Source organism: Eretmochelys imbricata, chromosome 9 (assembly GCF_965152235.1).
Source record: "Eretmochelys imbricata isolate rEreImb1 chromosome 9, rEreImb1.hap1, whole genome shotgun sequence".
NCBI lineage: Eukaryota > Metazoa > Chordata > Testudines > Cheloniidae > Eretmochelys > Eretmochelys imbricata.
In genome coordinates, this window is record NC_135580.1 from 774,402 (window position 1) to 793,308 (window position 18,907).

General features: G+C 50.6%; 2 protein-coding genes across 2 annotated transcripts in view; one reads left to right on the forward strand and one right to left on the reverse strand.

The window, feature by feature from the left end:
* BDH1 (3-hydroxybutyrate dehydrogenase 1) overlaps window positions 1–18,010 on the reverse strand; it is a 44,313-nt gene extending 26,303 nt beyond the window's left edge. The window contains exons 1-2 of the mRNA XM_077827045.1: window positions 17,956–18,010; window positions 4,800–4,931 (exon numbers count right to left, since the gene is read on the reverse strand). Coding sequence (XP_077683171.1) covers window positions 4,800–4,885 — 86 coding nt within the window. The 5' untranslated portion in view covers window positions 4,886–4,931; window positions 17,956–18,010. The remainder of the gene's footprint in view (window positions 1–4,799; window positions 4,932–17,955) is intronic.
* Window positions 18,011–18,089: 79 nt separating this feature from the next.
* Window positions 18,090–18,907, forward strand: part of LOC144269917 (D-beta-hydroxybutyrate dehydrogenase, mitochondrial-like) — a 48,445-nt gene continuing 47,627 nt past the window's right edge. The window contains exon 1 of the mRNA XM_077825979.1: window positions 18,090–18,275. Within this exon, the coding sequence (XP_077682105.1) occupies window positions 18,090–18,275 (186 nt within the window). The remainder of the gene's footprint in view (window positions 18,276–18,907) is intronic.

The following is an 18,907-nucleotide window of genomic DNA, read 5'->3' on the forward strand; positions in this document are numbered from 1 at the left end:
AGATCTACACATACTCAGCTTCTTCTGCTGCATCTAGGGCTGGATGGAGCTGTGACAGGAAAGGCGCTACGAATCAGTCGGGTAAGGTGGAATCCTCTCCTAGTTGGACGGAACTGATATTGGCAAGTTTGACCGATCGGGTTACTACAGTTCACCTGCCATTCCACAGGCCAGCTCCTTCTCTACCTCAGTTGCAGAGTCACAAGCCCTGCGTCCTCTTGAAATAGCAGAAGCCAAGCATGAAGAGGGTTAATTGGTGCGGAGGTCAGGTGCAGGTCACAAACTGGCTGTGTCTAAGAATACTGAACTGAGATCCTGGCCTGGGACTTTCATTTCTCTAGCTAAACATCTTTATGTATTCTACCAGCTCACAACCTTTTCATAATGTTCATCGTAGTTGCATGAAACATTTTTATTTTTCAAAGTCATCTTTCGTTTGCGATTTACTTAAAACACATTGATTGACTGTTGTCTCTGTGCTGTTTGCAGAGCAGAGCAATCTTTTGCAGATTACTGTGAATTTGGTCTACAATAAGTTCTCACTTAAACTCATCCCGGTTAACATTGTTTCGTTGCTAATCAATTAGGGAACATGTTGCTAATCAATTAGGGAACATGCTCGTTTAAAGTTGCGCAATGCTCCCTTATAATGTTGTGGCAGTCGCCTGCTTTGTCCACTGCTTGCAGGAAGAGCAGCCCGTTGGAGCTAGCAGGTGGGGGCTTGGAGCCAGGGTGGACCAGCAGCCCCCCGCATCAGCTCCCCACCCCCCTAAGTTCCCTGTGTGGCAGCCGCTGGCCAGGCTACCGCTGGCCAGGCTACCAATTGCCGGCAGTTCAGCTGACCCTCCCCCCACTGCCATGTGCTGCTCCTGCTCTCTGCCTTGGAGCTGCTCCTGGTTACTGTGCGGGGTGGGGGGAAGAGGAGGGCTAATGTCAGGGTGTCCCCCTCCCCCCACTCCTGCACCCAGCTTACCCCTTCTCCATATAGAGCAGGGTGGGGACATGACAGGGCTCAGGACAGAGGAGCTTGCTGGCCGCAGCTGCTCTCTCAACTTGCTGATCTACTTAAAAAGGCAAAGTACTTAAGTGGGGTCAGCATACTTAAAGGGGCAATGCGTGTGTCTCTCTCTCTCTCACACAGGGTAGAGTGTGAGGCTACGTTAACAATGTGTTAACCCTTGAGGGCTCAGCCGAATGCTAGTTCATCATTTTGCAGTAAGGCATTCCCTGGGAAATATCCCACCCTCTTACTTCACCTCCTCAGCCAAGCTTCACACTCATCATTGCTGTATACAGTATTAAATTGTTTGTTTAAAACTTATACTGTGTGTGTGTGTATATATATATGGTTTTTTTGTCTGGTGAAAAAAATTTCCCTGGAACCTAACACCGCCCCCCCCCCCCATTTACATTAATTCTTAGAGGGAAATTGGATTCGCTTAACATCGTTTTGCTTAAAGTTGCATTTTTCAGGAACATAACTACAGCGTTAAGTGAGGAGTTACTGTATCTTGTTTTGTGGGGTAGCCGAGTGAAATGAAGGTCAGTTGCTGATCAGTACTGATGCCAGCAAAGGAAAGTCCCAGCAAATGTGCATGATGCTCGGCCTCTTAATGTGCTTTTATGGTGTGAAGTAGGTTTAATCAGCCTTATACAACAACTGAATTCTAGTGAGCACATCAGAGACCTTTGACTCTACAGTGAGCTGAGGGTTATGGAATTTAATTTGTCCTCTTTAATCTATTAGCTTTGATTAATTTATCTAATGCAAATCTCAGACAGAATTTGTCATGATTCAAGTGTGCAAAACGTTATCCCATTGCATTAAAGCATTGACTATGCAACAGCACTACCATTCATGTCAACGGTGAGACTTCCATTGCAGCTCTGGCTAGCAGTCCATGTGTGCGTTAGAACATGCAGAGTAGAGAAACAAGGTGTGCATTTAGGAAACAGAAATGTATTGTGAGCAAAGGTGACCGTAGCCCCACTGGGCTCCTCCTGGGTGCAGGTGTCTGCCTGGGTGGGGCTGACTGCAGTATCTGGACCAAAGTTTCATGCTGTTTGTACAAGAAATCTCTACAAAGTTGTTCAGTCTTCAGTGTTTAAAACTGTCAGCTCCATGAGCCATCTGCGAAGTCATTAGTAACCAATGCCAAAGCTTCCAATGTTTTTTAGGGTCCAATCCCACACTCTTCACTCAGGCAACCCCCCGCCCCCAAAAGTCCAAGGCCCTCTACCATCAGCAGGGGCAGACTCAGCGCCTTTCAGGGCTGGGCTCAAAGTGAGATGGTCTGATAAACAAAGTCAGTGGGAGTTTTGCCTGAGTGAAGAGTCCAAGGCTGGGCCATTACTGACTAGTATTGAGGGGCCACAAATGCAAAGCCTGCGAGCTGCCATTGGTTTGATGTGGCCCCCACATCTTCCAGACACACAAGGCAAATGGAACAGAACTATTTCCTGGTGCTTCCTAGGAACCTGAATGCTTGGTAGGTGGCTTCCTGGGAGCCTGGCCGCCTCTCTCCCCATGTACCACCACAGAGTCAGGCTGTGGCCCTCCTGGTTTGGCCTGGGCGGGGCTGCTGGCACAGTGTTCTCTGTGAAGCCGCCCCCTCCCACCCGCATCCCTGGAACTCACCTAGGGCCATCAGAGCCAGAACATAAGAACATAAAAACGGCCAGACTGGGTCAGACCAAAGGTCCATCTTCCGACAGTGGCCAATGCCAGGTGCCCCAGAGGGAATGAACAGAACAGGTAATCATCAAGTCATCCATCTTGTCGCCCATTCACAGCTTCTGGCAAACAGAGACTAGGGACACCATTCCTGTCCATCCTGGTTAATAGCCATTGATGGACCTATCCTCCATGAACTTATCTAGTTCTTTTTTGAACCCTGTTATAGTCTTGGCCTTCACAACATCCTCTGGCAAGGAGTTCCACAGGTTGACTGTGCGTTGTGTCAAAAATACTTCCTTTTATTTGTTTTAAATCTGCTGCCTTTTAATTTCATTTGGTGACCCCTAGTTCCTGTGTTATGAGAAGGAGTAAATAACACTTCCTTATTTACTTTCTCCACACCAGTCGTGATTTTATAGACCTCTATCATATCTCCCCTTAGTTGTCTCTTTTCCAAGCTGGAAAGTCCCAGTCTTCTTAATCTCTCCTCATACAGCAGCCGTTCCATACCCCTAATCATTTTTGTTGACCTTTTTTGAATCTTTTCCAATTCCAATATATTTTTTTGAGATGGGGTGACCATATCTGCATGCAGTATTCAAGGTGTGGGCGAACCATGGATTTGTATAGAGGAAATATGATATTTTCTGTCTTATTATCATCGCTTTCTTAACGATTCCCAACATGCTGTTCAGTTTTTTGACTGCCGCTGCACACTGAGTGGATGTTTTCAGAGAACTATCCACAATGACTCCAAGATCTCTTTCTTGAGTGGTAACAGACAATTTAGACCCCATCATTTTATATCTATAGCCAGGATTAATTAACTTTCCAGGTATGCTGTAAAGTACTTCTTTCTTCATGAAGAAGAGCTCATTTCTCTCACCAACAGAAGCTGGTCCAATAAAATATATTCCCTCCCCGAACTGGTCTCTCATTTATCTTGGACATTCAGGGCTTGATCCAAGCCCATTGAAGTCAGTGGCAAGACTCTCATTGACTTCAGCCAGCTTTGGATCTGGCCCTGGCGTGGGAGGTGGATTTAGGAACAGCAGATATAGTCAGTTGTGGGCACATTAGAGTTAATATTACTGTGACAGGTCAATATCGTGCATTATGAATTTGGAGGAGGACTTGGTTGTGTGTCAGTCCTCATGCCCTGATTCTATTGTTATAAAGTACGATTTAATTGTTGTAAAAGTGCCAAGAGGAAAGGATGGAGATTTCAGTGTAAATCTAAAAAATTACATAAAAGAAAACAAGTGAGTTCTAACAACAGTTCTTGTTATTTAACTTGAGTTGGAAAGACGATCCTTCATAACATTTAAGTCCTTTTTCAGGGCCTGATCCTGCAAACATTTGCTACTAAACATTGTCCCATTGACCTTAAAGGACTACTCACGGCAGCAAGTGCTATGCTTGGTCAGAAATGTTAGCTAGAATTGGCCCTGAAAGTGAACAAATGCAGCCATTTTTTACACTATAATTTAAAATGAAATTCTGCTGGGCTACAAACATCTGACTTCATTATCCAACACCTGTCTTTATTTATAAATCAGTAACATATTTAGACAGCATTTGTGGGATACAGGAGTTTAGACTCCAACCTAATTTTCCAATTTGATTCCTCCATTCAAATTCCTGAATTTCAGACCAAACCTTGCAGTCTTAGCTCAAGCACAGCTCTCACTGCGAGTCCAATTCTGAGAACAAGTCCTGTAAAGTGAGGGGAGTTACTCTGAATTTAGACCAGTCAAACTCAGATCAGACTCTGGGTCCGAATTAAGAGGGTGTTTTGTCTGAGCCAGGATTATAGATCTAAATGGTTAATCTTCTGCTTGCATTTAGAGAGAAGCAACTTCATTACTTTGCCCAGGTCATCTTCATAAACAACTCCCTCCCTCCCTTCCAAATTTCTCTGTTGTTTTATTTGTTTCAGTACTTGTTTAATAGAGTCACAGAAATACATTGCAGCTGAGGAACTGGGACTAACTCTTACAGACGCAACTGGTCCCTACTCACGCAAATAACTAATCCCATTGAAATGAAGGAGCCACGTTGGAGCCTTGATGTGTGTGTCACGCTAGACCTCACACTCTCCCATGCCCCCCAGGTTCCTTACCTGAGACCATTTCCAATGTCCCTGAAATTCAGAGTTTTCATAGATAAAAGTGACAGAGGCCGGGATATCCTGGTAGCCAGCATCATTGCAATCCACAAACTGTACCAACAGCAAGCTCTTTCTCCTTTAGCTCTGAAACACAAGAAAGCACCTCTCCTTTATTTGCTCTGTACTTTTATAGTCATGCTGACTCCTAGTATTTTAACAATAAAATGAAGTCCAAAGTAGGCTCATCTTTTCCCCCCTCCACTCCACACAGAGAGATAAATAGCTCAAGCAACATCTACCAGTTTAAACTACATTTTTTTTTTTTTTTTAAAGTGAAGGGGTTTAAGCAAACAGAAAAGCAATGGGTCATTTTACAAAAAAAATCTCCATTTTCATTGATTTATTGCTTCCTAAGCTCTGCATTTTCTTAAACATTTAGAAAAAAAATAAATTAATTCCTCAAGTAACATAGTTTTAAGTCAGCTGTCTGAAATACTTTACCGTTTTAATGTAAATCCAGTGTACTCAGCAAAGTTAAATCCTATATTTTCAAAACATTCCCTGGGCTTTAATGCCAGTGGTAGCCAGTGGGCTAAAAAATGTGTGCAGCTCTTTGAAATGTAATGCCCCAAATGGCTGGCAATACAGATCCAAGCCCAGGAAGTCACTGAAAAGGGTATTCTAAAAACGAAAACTGCACAAAAGCAGGAGATAAGAACAAGGGGCCTTTCCAAGAGTGAATCAATTTTGTATAAAACAAAATCTGATCTCAATTTTCTCCTAAAACCTGAATCAAACCTTTTTTCTTTTAAGCTGGAAAATACTGGTCCAGTTTTAATGTGTGTGTAGATAGACAGATAGATATTTTATTTTACGCTGTTATTGCACTTCTGGGGTCTGTCTGGAAACAGAGGTTGGCCAGAAATGAGAACATTCCATGAAAGGTGTTGTTGTGAGGGCCTTTACAGTTTGGTCAGAAGAGGGAAATACTGGAAATCTTGCAAGAAAGCCTGTTCTCATGAAAGTTTGTGCTAGACAGCTTTACAAACTCAGGTTTTCCGGGTTCCCATAAGCATCTGAACTTCGGGGTTCTCATACAGATCAAAGGTTCCATCATTGCTCAGGTCTGTTCTGCCACTGATGCTCAGGTGAGAAGATTACTGCATGAAACTGACGGGCAATACATTGAGAAGAAAGGAGAGGAATACCTTCTGTGGTCAGACAGTGGAGATACAGTGGCATAGGGGTGAGCAGAACTACTAATGCTGTCTAGATTTTTTTAAAAAATCCAAGAACATTTTATGACCATTCATAAACTCTACATCTATGGAAGCAGAGATAATGATAACGAGGGTAATAAACCCTCAGGCTTCAGGGTATGAGCGTTTTGTGTAGAAGAATTTTAACTCTATGTACATCATTGCACAACTGCCAAAGTGCAGAGCAGATGGATTTCAGCCCAGGTCACATGGAGCCTGGCTGCATGTCATGGGATGGTTGCAAAGGAAGGGAAGATGATTGGGGTTTTCTCCCCTGATTTGTACTCGCTACTTCCAATGCTGTCCATCCCATCCCTTTCCATGGGTGGGAGAGCAGCTTTCTGCCCATACTCTGAACTCCCCCCTTGGTGTCATCTGTCTGCCCCACACAGCCAGAGCCAGGAACAGCTGTTACATTAAACAGAAAAGGAGTACTTGTGGCACCTTAGAGACTAACCAATTTAGTCTCTAAGGTGCCACAAATACTCCTTTTCTTTTTGCGAATACAGACTAACACGGCTGTTACTCTGAAACCGTACATTAAACAGAGCGCTCTCTGGAATGACAGCTACCTCCCCTCTCTCCTCATGTGTCTCAGGGAGAGCCAGCTGTGTTCCTGATGGAAGTAACACAGGAGGGAAGAAGGTTATGGTGCATTCCCATGTGACTTGGAGGACTGGAGAAGGGGGTTGGTGTCTCCCAGTCGATTTCCTCTTCCTTTGCTTCTCTTCCAGCTCTGTTGTGCCTGCTCTGCCCCTCCCTGTTACATCTGCTCTTCCTCCCATCCTCACCCCTATCGTATAGGCACACTCAACTCCCCATTCTACCTGCTCTGCCCCGCCCCATCCTCTGTTCTATCTGCCTTCCCACCACTAAATCTACTCTGCTCCTTCGCTTTAATCTGCTGTTCCCCTCTCCTCACCCTTGGTTGCCCTTCCCATCTCCCCCAACCCCCTCTCTGCTCTTCTCCAGGCCTGCTCACGCCCACAGGCTCCCTGCACTAGGGACTGCCATGTGAAACGTACAGTACTAGCTTGCTGCCCCTCATATTGTCAATGGAGAGTGACCGGTCCAGTAAAACCTGCTTTGGAGCACAGCATGCAGGAGACACAACAGTCTGTGGGTCTGAGCAGCAGGCCAGAGCCTGGCCAGTAAATGAGGGCTCAATCCTGTGCGGTGCTGAGCACTCCAGAGGGATTAGCTGGGCAGTAGATACTAGAGCAGACGGGCATTGGTCCCATGTGATATTGAAAATCCCATGTGCCTGCTCGAGATTTTTGTGCCTGAGTCCCCCTGCAGTTAATTTCTGCTAGTTGTAAACCCGTTGTATTGATGGGAGAATAGCTTTAGAGCTGTGTCCAGGAGCAGCAAAGGGGTTCTCATTGAATGGGAGCTGCAGTGAGCCCAGAGAAATTGCAGGGTGATGCCCTAGCCCGGCAAGGGTGACTTTGCACCATGCATTGCGCTGTCAGGGCTTGGTCACATCAGCCTCGTGATACAAACACGCCAGGCTGGTTCAGACTGGGTTGCCAAAGTCACAGCTGCAAAGGCCCAAGCCCCGCCTCCCCAAGGCAGGCTTCGATGCTACTGTATCTGCTCCAAAGCCAGGTACTGTGGAGGGGGCAGGTCGGGTGCAGGCTCCCAATGTTCTTTGCTTACCTTGTTATTTACACTTTTACAAACACTGCAAAGCCGCTGGCTGCCGCACAGGGCTCCCTGACTGACCCTCCCCCCAACCTGTCCTAGTCACAGCTCCCATGCGCGACCCCTCCAGCCCCTGGGGTGGCTGCTCTGTGGGCAGGAGAATGTCTCTCCTCCAGTCTCTGCTGGGCACAGCCAGCCTGAGGCCCTCAGTGGGAAGAGGTGACACCTCGGTGCCTCAGGGAGGGGGGGCGGGCTGAGGAGAAACAGGGTGATTAGCTTCTCCCCCCTCCTCTTCACTCCCCCCCTACAGTCTCTGCCCCTCATTACTTCCCTCCTTCAGGGCCTGTACACCCTGCCCCCATGCCCCTCTGGAGCCCTATCCCCAAGTTACATCCCCCGGAGCCATGTCCCCCATTACACCTCCCTTCCTGGGCCCCCCCACCCCCGTTATGTTCCCCCTCCCGGGGTGCTCCCCGGTCTCCACTTGTGTCTCTCCCTGCACGCTGGATGAACTGCACTCCCAGGAACCTGTGTGTGTGGAGAGCTGCACACACGCAATCAGGAGCCCCACAGGAAAGGGCGGATGGGTTGAGCCCACATCTGGGAGCCCTAGCCATTCTAGCCAGTGAGCCGCTGGAGAACCATGGGTCTGCAGGGGGCACATCGCAGCCCCTCCCCCAGCTATAATCTGATCTCTCTCCACAAACCCACACCCTTGTTCTGAAATGACTGCTCCCCGTAAGGGAGTTACTCCTTTGTCTCAGAGGCCTGCACTGGTAATGTCCAATGCCAGCCGATGCCCCTGGCAGGGTGGGGGGGCGGTCATTACACCAGCACGCTGAATTTAGGGTCTTGCTAACAAGGAGCTTTCCAGCGAGGCTTGGTTGTTCTTGAACCAGGCCTATGTTAAAGCAATGGCAGGCTGCATTTATTCTGTCTCCCTCCTTTGCTCGCTGTCACATGGAGGAGGAAAGGCAATGGGGGGTGGGGGGGGGAGAGATGACTGCTTTCCCTCTTCCAAGGCTGCTGGGAGCGAAAAGCAGGGATCCCAGCAGCTCCACTTCCTCAGTGCCTCTCCCCGGGATGGACGGGTTTAAATCCAAGTGATTTTAAATCACTGATTTCAATAATGATTTAAATCAAGAAGCAGGAAATCCTTCATTGAAGTAACTGATTTTAATCTTGTTTTGCATTTGTATGTTTTAGTTCTGTTCCTAAACATTCTCATTGGTTGGTAATCATTAAAATGTGTAAAAAGAACAGGAGTACTTGTGGCACCTTATAGACTAACAAATTTATTTGCGCATAATGTGACAGGGTCAGGCCAGATGGCTACAGGAGAGTGAAAGAAGGCAGATATATTAGCCCCAGGTTAAGTAGGTCCCTTTTCCCTGGGTAAGGTAACAGGGAAGGTTCCAGAACAATCAGGAACCTTCTGGAGACAATTAAGACTGACAGGCTGATTAGAACATCTGCAGCCAATCAAGAAGCTGCTAGAATCAATTAAGGCAGGCTAATCAGGGCATCTGGGTTTAAAAAGGAGCTCACTTCAGTTTGTGGCATGCGTGTGAGGAACTGAGAGTGAGAAGGCATACTGTTGGAGGACTGAGGAGTACAAGCATTATCAGACACCAGGAGGAAGGTCCTATGGTGAGGATAAAAAAAAGTGTTGGGAGGAAGCCATGGGGAAGTAGACCAGGGCACACAGCTGTTCCAGGAGGCACTCTAGACAGCTGCATTCCACAGGGCCCTGAGCTGGAACCCAGAGTAGAGAGCGGGCCTGGATTCCCCCCAAACCTCCCAACTCCTGGTCAGACAAAGGAGGAGTTGACCTGGATTGTGGGTTCATGAAAATGGCCAAACTGAGGGCTGCCGTGAAGCTCCAAGGCGAGCAAATCCACCAATAAGCGCAAGACCACCAAGATAGAGGAGGAACTTTGTCACAATATATACACAGAGAACATGAAACAATGGGTGTTATCATACACACTATAACGAGAGTGATCAGGTAAGCTGAGCTATTACCAGCAGGAGAGAAAAAAAACAAAAAACCTTTTGTAGTGATAATCAAGATGGGCCATTTCCAGCAGTTGACAAGAATGTGTGAGGAACAGTAGGGGGGAAAAATAAACATGGGGAAATAGTTTTACTTTATGTAATGACCCATCCACTCCCAGTCTTTATTCAAGCCTAATTTAATCGTGTCCAGTTTGCAAATTAATTCCAATGAGCAGTCTCTTTTTTTCCCCCTACTGTTCCTCACACGTTCTTGTCAACTGCTGGAAATGGCCCATCTTGATTATGACTACAAAAGGTTGTTTTTTTCTCTCCCGCTGGTAATAGCTCACTTTACCTGATCACTCTCATTATAACGTGGATGATACCCATTGTTTTATGTTCTGTGTGTGTGTGTGTATATGTATATATATATCTATATCTATATATATATATATCTATATATATCTTCCTACTGTATTTTCCACTGCATAATCGGATGAAGTGGGTTTTAGCCCATGAAAGCTTATGCTCAAATAAATTTGTTAGTCTCTAAGGTGCCACAAGTACTCCTGTTCTTTTTGCGGATACAGACTAACACGGCTGCTACTCTGAAACCTGTCATTAAAATGTGTGGATTTCCAAATAAATAGAGCCTTTACACAACATTTTGTACTTCCTTTTGCTAGCCAAGAGGATGAATTACATCTGTACACAGAGAGCTAAGCAATTATATATCTTGATATACTTTTTTCAGATTCTTAATTTTTTACTTTTTTATTATGTTAGAAATTGGTGAATAACACATTTCTGATTTCCTAGATGGTAATTGTTTACTTGGGATTTGTGTCAAGCTGCCCTGGAAACTGAAATTCAATTAAAAATGTAGAAAGACAGCATTTTTATTTTTATTAGTTAAAAAATTATCTTAAATGTCCTTCAATACACGAGAAAAAAAATGTTTTGCATTTAAAATTAATTGATTTATTAAACAAAGGAAATAGTCACGGTAGCTAGAGAACTGACTTTCTTGACACCACGGGCCACACTGTCAATGGTATTTAGATGCCTAAAGATGCACACTGGTACCTACTGGGATTTTCAAAAGCACATAAGCAAGTTCAGTGCCTAACTCCCATTGGAATCAATGGGAGTGGAAATCAAAGGGGGTTAGGCACCTAACTACAGGTGCTTCTGAAAATCCACTAGGTGCTTGTCGAAAAGAAAAGGAGTATTTGTGGCACCTTAGAGACTAACCAGTTTATTTGAGCATAAGCTTTCATGAGCAAGCTTACGCTCAAATAAATGTGTTAGTCTCTAAGGTGCCACAAGTACTCCTTTTCTTTTTGCGAATACAGACTAACACGGCTGTTACTCGGAAACCTGTCTAGGTGCTTGTCTGTATCCTTAGGTGCCCAAATCCCTATGATGATCTGGCCCCACATGCTTCAAGGCTTTTAGAGCTAGTCTCCCACCTGTCTTTATTCAATGATGAGACGACGAAAACAAGATTTTCTGTTTTTTTTCAATTCCCCATCAGTTTCTCAACGTTCAATGAATTAGTCCAAATGAAGAAACTATTCCCTCTGCACCTGATAGCTAAATTAAAACCAAAAGTAATTCAGGCAAATCCATTTCTGCACAAGAGAAACTGAAAGTACTTATATTTGGAAAAATGTAAATACCAGTACTCACACCCCTGAAAAGACTGAATATAATATAGGAACTTAATGCAGTGAGGATATTGTGACATATTGAAAAGGCCTGAGTAGACCTCAAAAGTTAAAGATGTTTCCCCTTCATTCTGTATATAAGTAAAAACGCAGCACCCTTTAACTCATTCAAATTTAAAGAAGGCTTATTGATGTAGCATATTTTAGTCCCTGCCCTAAAAGCTCAAAGACAGGGAGGGGATTAAACACACCAGATAAACCCATATCAATGGAAGGGCTCCTCTGCTCTATTAGGATCACTGTGTATATAGTTACAGAAACATACATCAATGTAGCTGAGATTCTGCTATCTCTAGACATAGGTACATATTTACCAGTTGTTGTTTTTAAGTCCCTAACTACATAGAGAGATCCAGGATTACTCTGAAGAAGCCTTTGCAGCCATGAAAACGTGGATGGAATATGCATTCTCTGCCTAATTAACATCTTACTGTTTATATAAAGGGTTAGATTCTCAGCTGAGTCCAACTTTCTGTGTCAGGAGGCTGGTGGCAGCTTTCCGGATGCATACCACCAAGCCCTGGTGTAAATCAGAGCACAACCTGACACACCTTCCCACTATACCAGGCACGGGGAGATTGTGGTGACAGCCTCCTCCTGGGCCAGCAGAGCTAGGCCATCAAAGAGCTCCCCTGTGTGTGGGGTTCTCCATGTGCCAGTTTATGTCAACTTTGTTCTGCTCAAGTAGCACAAAATGGACTTAGCAAACCAGAGGCCAGCACTAAGAATGTTTACACCGGTTGCACCTTAGCATAGATGTGCAGCAGTGGTGCAAAGCCCTAATGCAGCTGTGCAGCACTGGTGCAAAGCCCCAGTGTAGATTCAGAGATGTTCAGGCCAGACGGGACCATTATGATCATCTTGTCTGACTTTCTCCATTACACAGGCCAGCAGACCTCACTCTGTAACTTCTGCAGCAAGCCCATAACTTCTGGCTGAACATGTCTAATAGAAACACAGCCAGTCTTGATTTAAAGACTGCAGGTGATGGAGAATCCACCACAGCCCTAGGTACGTTGTTCCAGTAGTCAATTACCTCAGTATCAAAAATGTGCACTTTATTTCCAGTCTGAAATAAAGTTCTAGCTGCAACCATTTCCAACCATTGGATCTTGTTAGGCCTTTTTCTTCTAGATGAAATAGCCCTCTGCCATCAGAAATCTCTTCCCAGGTAGGTAGGTGTAGACTGTGATCAAGTCCCTTCTTAACCAACTCTTGGATAAACTAAATAGATCAAGCTTCTTATGTCTCTCATATCAGGTAGGTTTTCTAGAAGTGGAATCATTTTTGTAGCTCTTTTACTATTTTTCAACATGGTTTTTGAAGTGTGGTCACCAAAACTGGACACACTATTCCAGTAATGATCTTGCCAGTGCTGTTACAGAGGTAATAGCACATCCCTACTCCTGCTTATACACTCAGGATTGCATTAACCTTCTTATGTACCGGACTCATGCTCATTGGCTATCTGTCGTGACCTCTACGTCCTTGTTGGTGTCACTGCATTCCAGGATACTCACTCTGACCTACAGTCTTTGTTCATATGTGGATTTGGCCATATTAAAACACGTTGTTCAAATGAGCCACCTTACCAAGAAGTCCAGATCAGTCTCTATAACTGATCTGACTCCATCAATATTTGCCACACCACCAATTTGTATGCTATCTGCAAACTTTACTAGTAGTGATTTCATATGTTCTACCAGATCAGTTATAATAGTTGACTGCATTGGTTGGACAGGGTTTACACCAGTGCAATTATCCCAGTTTCAGATTAGGGGAAATCCCATTGGTGCAGTGTATTTACAGTGGGGGGGTTGCACAAGTTCAGCTGCACCAAGGCAGCCATTCTCACGTAAAAAATCCCTAATGTAGACAAGTCCTTATACGGAACAGACTGGGGGCATGTCTACCCTTACCCAGGATCAACACCATGGCGATCAATGCAGGTCTAGAGAAGACCCACAAAACTGACCGCAGATCGCTTTCCCGTCAACCCAGGGTGGTGTAGACACCACAGTAAGTTGACCTAAGGTATGTTGCGTAACTTAGGTCGACTTACCTCTGTAGTGTAGACAAGGCCTGGAACACAAATTGTGTGAAAGTGTAGCAGTGATTGTTAGATTTCCAGCACCAAGTCACCTGAAGAAGCAGTGAAAACCTGGGCCCTCTTTTCTTCAGTTGTAAACTTGGTTCATACAGGAAACCCAGTGCTGTCTAGGGGCTAGTTAAGGAGACAGACCTGAATTCCATTCCCAGCTTCATCAATGACTTGGTGTCTGACCTTGAGCAAATCAATACAAATTTCTGTGCTTCAGTTTACCCGTCCATAAAATGGGGTCAATAAACTTCCTAATTTCACAGATGCTTATTGGGAGGCTTAATTAGTAAATATTAATAAAGATCCTGGTAGCAGAAATGCTGTGTATCATTAATTGTTTTGTGATTAATAAGGGTGAAAAATGGTCAAAAATGGCAAAAATATTTACATATTCATAAACTAATAACGTTTAACAGGTTCAGGTTGTGTAGATTTTTTTTTAATTTAACAAAATGAGGGAAATACATTGGAAGATCTATTTAAAAGTACTGTATCAAAGAGGATAATAATATAAATTAAACCTCGTCCATTTAGGGCCAGGCTCTGCCCTTGATGCTTGCCACTATTTCCCACTGAAAAAAAAAAAAAAGTCTCGTCTCATGCATAAAGTTACTCACGACACAGGGCTGGTGCCCTACTCTTACACTAACCCACGCACTACATCCACTGGGCCTGATTCTCCACCCCCTTTACACCTGGTGTAGTCATCTCCCCGCACAATGTGGGTATTAACCATGGCTGCTGGTGTGAGTGAGGGGGGAATTCTGGTGTGGCAGCATTTCCCCTCTCCCTAACACAGGTATAAATGAAGTCAATGGGAGACATGAGTGTGTTTTGTTTGGATCAGCAACAGTCCCTTGGCATCCGACTTTCTGGTTCCAGCGACACACTGCAGAGATCCGGTCTGGGCTGGCTACACACCCCAAGCACCCAGCACAAGGCTCAGACAAAGCAGAGTCCTTTAAACCTGCCCGGCCACATTTCAGCACAAGCAGCATCCCGAGCGCACACCCTGGGCTGGCAAGGGGCCAGGCGGAGCCAGCCCTCGGCATCTGACGAGGTGACGTGCCAGCCTCAGAACTGCATCATCGGCCTATCGGAGCAGGGGCGTGGGATGGAGGCAGCCTGGGCCTCGTAAGGAGGTGCCCTTGCTTGCGTGTGTCTCCACATCACGCTGCCAGGGACGCACAAGTGGTGCCAGCCCACCCGTCACCAGGGACAACAGCCAGCTCCCTCCGCACGCCCCTCCCGGCCGGCTCGCTGCCAGAGCGGGGCGCAGGTGGCATCGCCCTGTCTGACCTTCATTTATCCACCAGGCCCGACCTGGAAAGTCCCCCAGCACCTGTGTGTGCGCGCCCCTCTCTCTCGCTGTGTGCGCGTGTTGTGGTGCGTGTGCGTGCCTCTCTGTGCGTGTTGTGGTGTGTGTGCGCGCCTCTCTGTGCGTGTTGTGGTGCGTGTGCACGCGCGTCTCTCTCGCTGTGTGCGCGTGTTGTGGTGCGTGTGCGTGCCTCTCTGTGCGTGTTGTGGTGCGTGTGCGCGCCTCTCTCGCTGTGTGCGCGTGTTGTGGTGCGTGTGCGTGCCTCTCTGTGCGTGTTGTGGTGCGTGTGCACGCGCGTCTCTCTCGCTGTGTGCGCGTGTTGTGGTGCGTGTGCGTGCCTCTCTGTGCGTGTTGTGGTGTGTGTGCGCGCCTCTCTCGCTGTGTGCGCGTGTTGTGGTGCGTGTGCGTGCCTCTCTGTGCGTGTTGTGGTGCGTGTGCGCGCCTCTCTGTGCGTGTTGTGGTGCGTGTGCGCGCGCGTCTCTCTCGCTGTGTGCGCGTGTTGTGGTGCGTGTGCGTGCCTCTCTGTGCGTGTTGTGGTGCGTGTGCGCGCCTCTCTCGCTGTGTGCGCGTGTTGTGGTGCGTGTGCGCGCCTCTCTGTGCGTGTTGTGGTGCGTGTGCGCGCCTCTCTGTGCGTGTTGTGGTGCGTGTGCGCGCCTCTCTGTGCGTGTTGTGGTGCGTGTGCGCGCGCGTCTCTCTCGCTGTGTGCGCGTGTTGTGGTGCGTGTGCGTGCCTCTCTGTGCGTGTTGTGGTGCGTGTGCGCGCCTCTCTGTGCGTGTTGTGGTGCGTGTGCGCGCCTCTCTGTGCGTGTTGTGGTGCGTGTGCGCGCCTCTCTGTGCGTGTTGTGGTGCGTGTGCGTGCCTCTCTGTGCGTGTTGTGGTGCGTGTGCGCGCCTCTCTGTGCGTGTTGTGGTGCGTGTGCGCGCCTCTCTGTGCGTGTTGTGGTGCGTGTGCACGCGCGTCTCTCTCGCTGTGTGCGCGTGTTGTGGTGCGTGTGCCCCTCTCTGTGCGTGTTGTGGTGCGTGTGCCCCTCTCTGTGTGTGTTGTGGTGCGTGTGTGTGCCCCTCTCTCGCTGTGTGCGCGTGTTGTGGTGCGTGTGTGTGCCCCTCTCTGTGCGTGTTGTGGTGTGTGTGCGCGTGTTGTGGTGCGTGTGCGTGCCCCTCTGTGCGTGTTGTGGTGTGTGTGCCCCTCTCTGTGCGTGTTGTGGTGCGTGTGCGCGCGTCTCTCTCGCTGTGTGCGCGTGTTGTGGTGCGTGTGCGCGCCTCTCTGTGCGTGTTGTGGTGTGGTGCGCGCGTCTCTCTCGCTGTGTGTGCCTGTTGTGGTGCGCGCGCGTCTCTCTGTGCGTGTTGTGGCGTGTGCGTGTGCGTGTGCCTCTCTGTGCGTGTTGTGGCGTGTGCGCGCGCCTCTCTCTCGCTGTGTGCGCATGTTGTGGTGCGCGCGCGTCTCTGTGCGTGTTGTGGCATGTGTGCGTGCGTCTCTCTGTGCGTGTTGTGGCGTGTGTGGGTGCGCGCGTCTCTCTCTCTCGCTGTGTGCGCGTGTTGTGGTGCGTGTGTGTGCCCCTCTCTGTGCGTGTTGTGGTGTGTGTGCGCGTGTTGTGGTGCGTGTGCGTGCCCCTCTGTGCGTGTTGTGGTGTGTGTGCCCCTCTCTGTGCGTGTTGTGGTGCGTGTGCGCGCGTCTCTCTCGCTGTGTGCGCGTGTTGTGGTGCGTGTGCGCGCCTCTCTGTGCGTGTTGTGGTGTGGTGCGCGCGTCTCTCTCGCTGTGTGTGCCTGTTGTGGTGCGCGCGCGTCTCTCTGTGCGTGTTGTGGCGTGTGCGTGTGCGTGTGCCTCTCTGTGCGTGTTGTGGCGTGTGCGCGCGCCTCTCTCTCGCTGTGTGCGCATGTTGTGGTGCGCGCGCGTCTCTGTGCGTGTTGTGGCATGTGTGCGTGCGTCTCTCTGTGCGTGTTGTGGCGTGTGTGGGTGCGCGCGTCTCTCTCTCTCGCTGTGTGCGCGTGTTGTGGTGCGCGCGTCTCTCTCTCTCGCTGTGTGTGCCTGTTGTGGTGCGCGCGTCTCTCTGTGTGCGTGTTGTGGCGTGTGTGCGTGCGTCTCTCTGTGCGTGTGTTGTGGCGTGTGTGTGTTCGCGCGCGCCTCTCTGTGCGTGTTGTGGTGTGTGTGCGCGCGTCTCTCTCTCTCGCTGTGTGCGCGTGTTGTGGTGCGTGCGTCTCTCTGTGCGCGTTGTGGCGTGTGTGCGTGCGCCTCTCTGTGCGTGTTGTGGTATGTGTGCGCGCGCCCCTCTCTCTCTGTCTGTGCGTGTTGTGGCGTGTGTGTGTGCGCGCGCCCCTCTCTGTGCGTGTTGTGGCGTGTGTGTGCGCGCGCCCCTCTCTGTGCGTGTTGTGGCGTGTGTGGGTGCGCCCCTCTCTGTGCGTGTTGTGGCGTGTGTGGGTGCGCGCGCCCCTCTCTGTGCGTGTTGTGGCGTGTGTGGGTGCGCCCCTCTCTGTGCGTGTTGTGGCGTGTGGGTGTGTGCGCGCGCCTGTCTGTGTGCGTGTTGTGGTGTGTGTGTGTTGTGGTGTGTGCGCGCGTCTGTGTGTGGGTGCGCGCGCCGCTGTGCGTGTTGTGGTGTGTGGGTGCGCGCGCCGCTGTGCGTGTTGTGGTGTGTGGGTGCGCGCGCCGCTGTGCGTGTTGTGGTGTGTGGGTGCGCGCGCCGCTGTGCGTGTTGTGGTGTGTGGGTGTTGTGGTGTGCGCGCGCGCCTGTGTGCGTGTTGTGGTGTGTGTGCGCGCGCGCGTCTGTGTGTGTGCGCGAGTCTCTCTCTGTGTGATGTGTGCGTGCGCGCGTCTCTCTGTGCGTGTTGTGGTGTGTGTGTGCACGTCTGTGTGCGTGTTGTGGTGTGTGTGTGTGTGTGCGCGCCTCTGTGCGTGTTGGGGTGTGTGTGTGTTGTGGTGTGTGCGCGTTGTGGTGTGTGTGCGCGCGAGTCTCTCTGTGTGGGGTGTGTGTGTGTGTGTGAGTCTCTCTCTCTCTCTCTCTGGGCGCGAGTCTAGGTCTCCCGCGCGGCGGCGGCTCCATCCCCTGCCGGCAGCGGCGGCGGCTCGGTGCTCGCGGAAGCGCCGCCCGGTCTCGCCCGCCCGGCCCCCGCCCGGCCCGGAGTTACCTGCAGGAGCCGCGTGTCTGCGAGGCTCGCCCGGCGCCGGCCACTGTGCGACCCGCCTTCCCGCCGCGGGCTGAGGGGGCCCGGCCGGCCCGGAAGTGACCTCACTCCGCCCCGCCCCGCCCCGCCCCGCCGCCATGGTGCGGGCCCCGCCGCCGCTGCTGCTGGGCCTGGCCCTGGCCCTGGGGCTCCTGGGGGTCCTGGTGCTGGCGCTCCCGGGGCTGCCGCTGCCGCCCGGCGGGTCCCCGGCCGCTCTGCTGGGCCTGGGCGGCGCCCTGCTGCTGGGGCTGCTCCGAGCGCTGCTGCCCCGAGCCGCCCGCCCCGTGAGTACCCGCCGCCAGCCCCGCACCCCGCCCCGAGCCCTGCACCCCACCGCCAGCCCCGCCGCCAGCCCCGCACCCCGCCCCGAGCCCTGCACCCCACCGCCAGCCCCGCCGCCAGCCCCGCACCCCGCCCCGAGCCCTGCACCCCACCGCTAGCCCCGCCGCCAGCCCCGCACCCCGCCCCGAGCCCTGCACCCCACCGCTAGCCCCGCCGCCAGCCCCGCACCCCGCCCCGAGCCCTGCACCCCACCGCCAGCCTAGCACCCCGCCCCGAGCCCCGCCCCGCACCCCGCCCCGAGCCCCGCACCCCACCGCAAGCCCCGCCCCGAGCCCCGCACCCCGCCCCGAGCCCTGCACCCCCCTGACCCGCACCGAGCCCCGCACCCCGCCGCTAGCCCCGCCCCGCACCCCGCCCCGAGCCCCGCACCCCACCGCCAGCCCCGCCCCGAGCCCCGCACCCCGCCCCGAGCCCCGAGCCCCGCACCCCCCTGACCTGCACCGAGCCCCGCACCCCGCCCCGAGCCCTGCACCTCCCTGACCCGCACCGAGCCCTGCACCCCCCCCGACCTGCGCCGAGCCCCGCACCCCGCCGCTAGCCCCGCACCCCGCCCCGAGCCCCGCACCCCACCGCC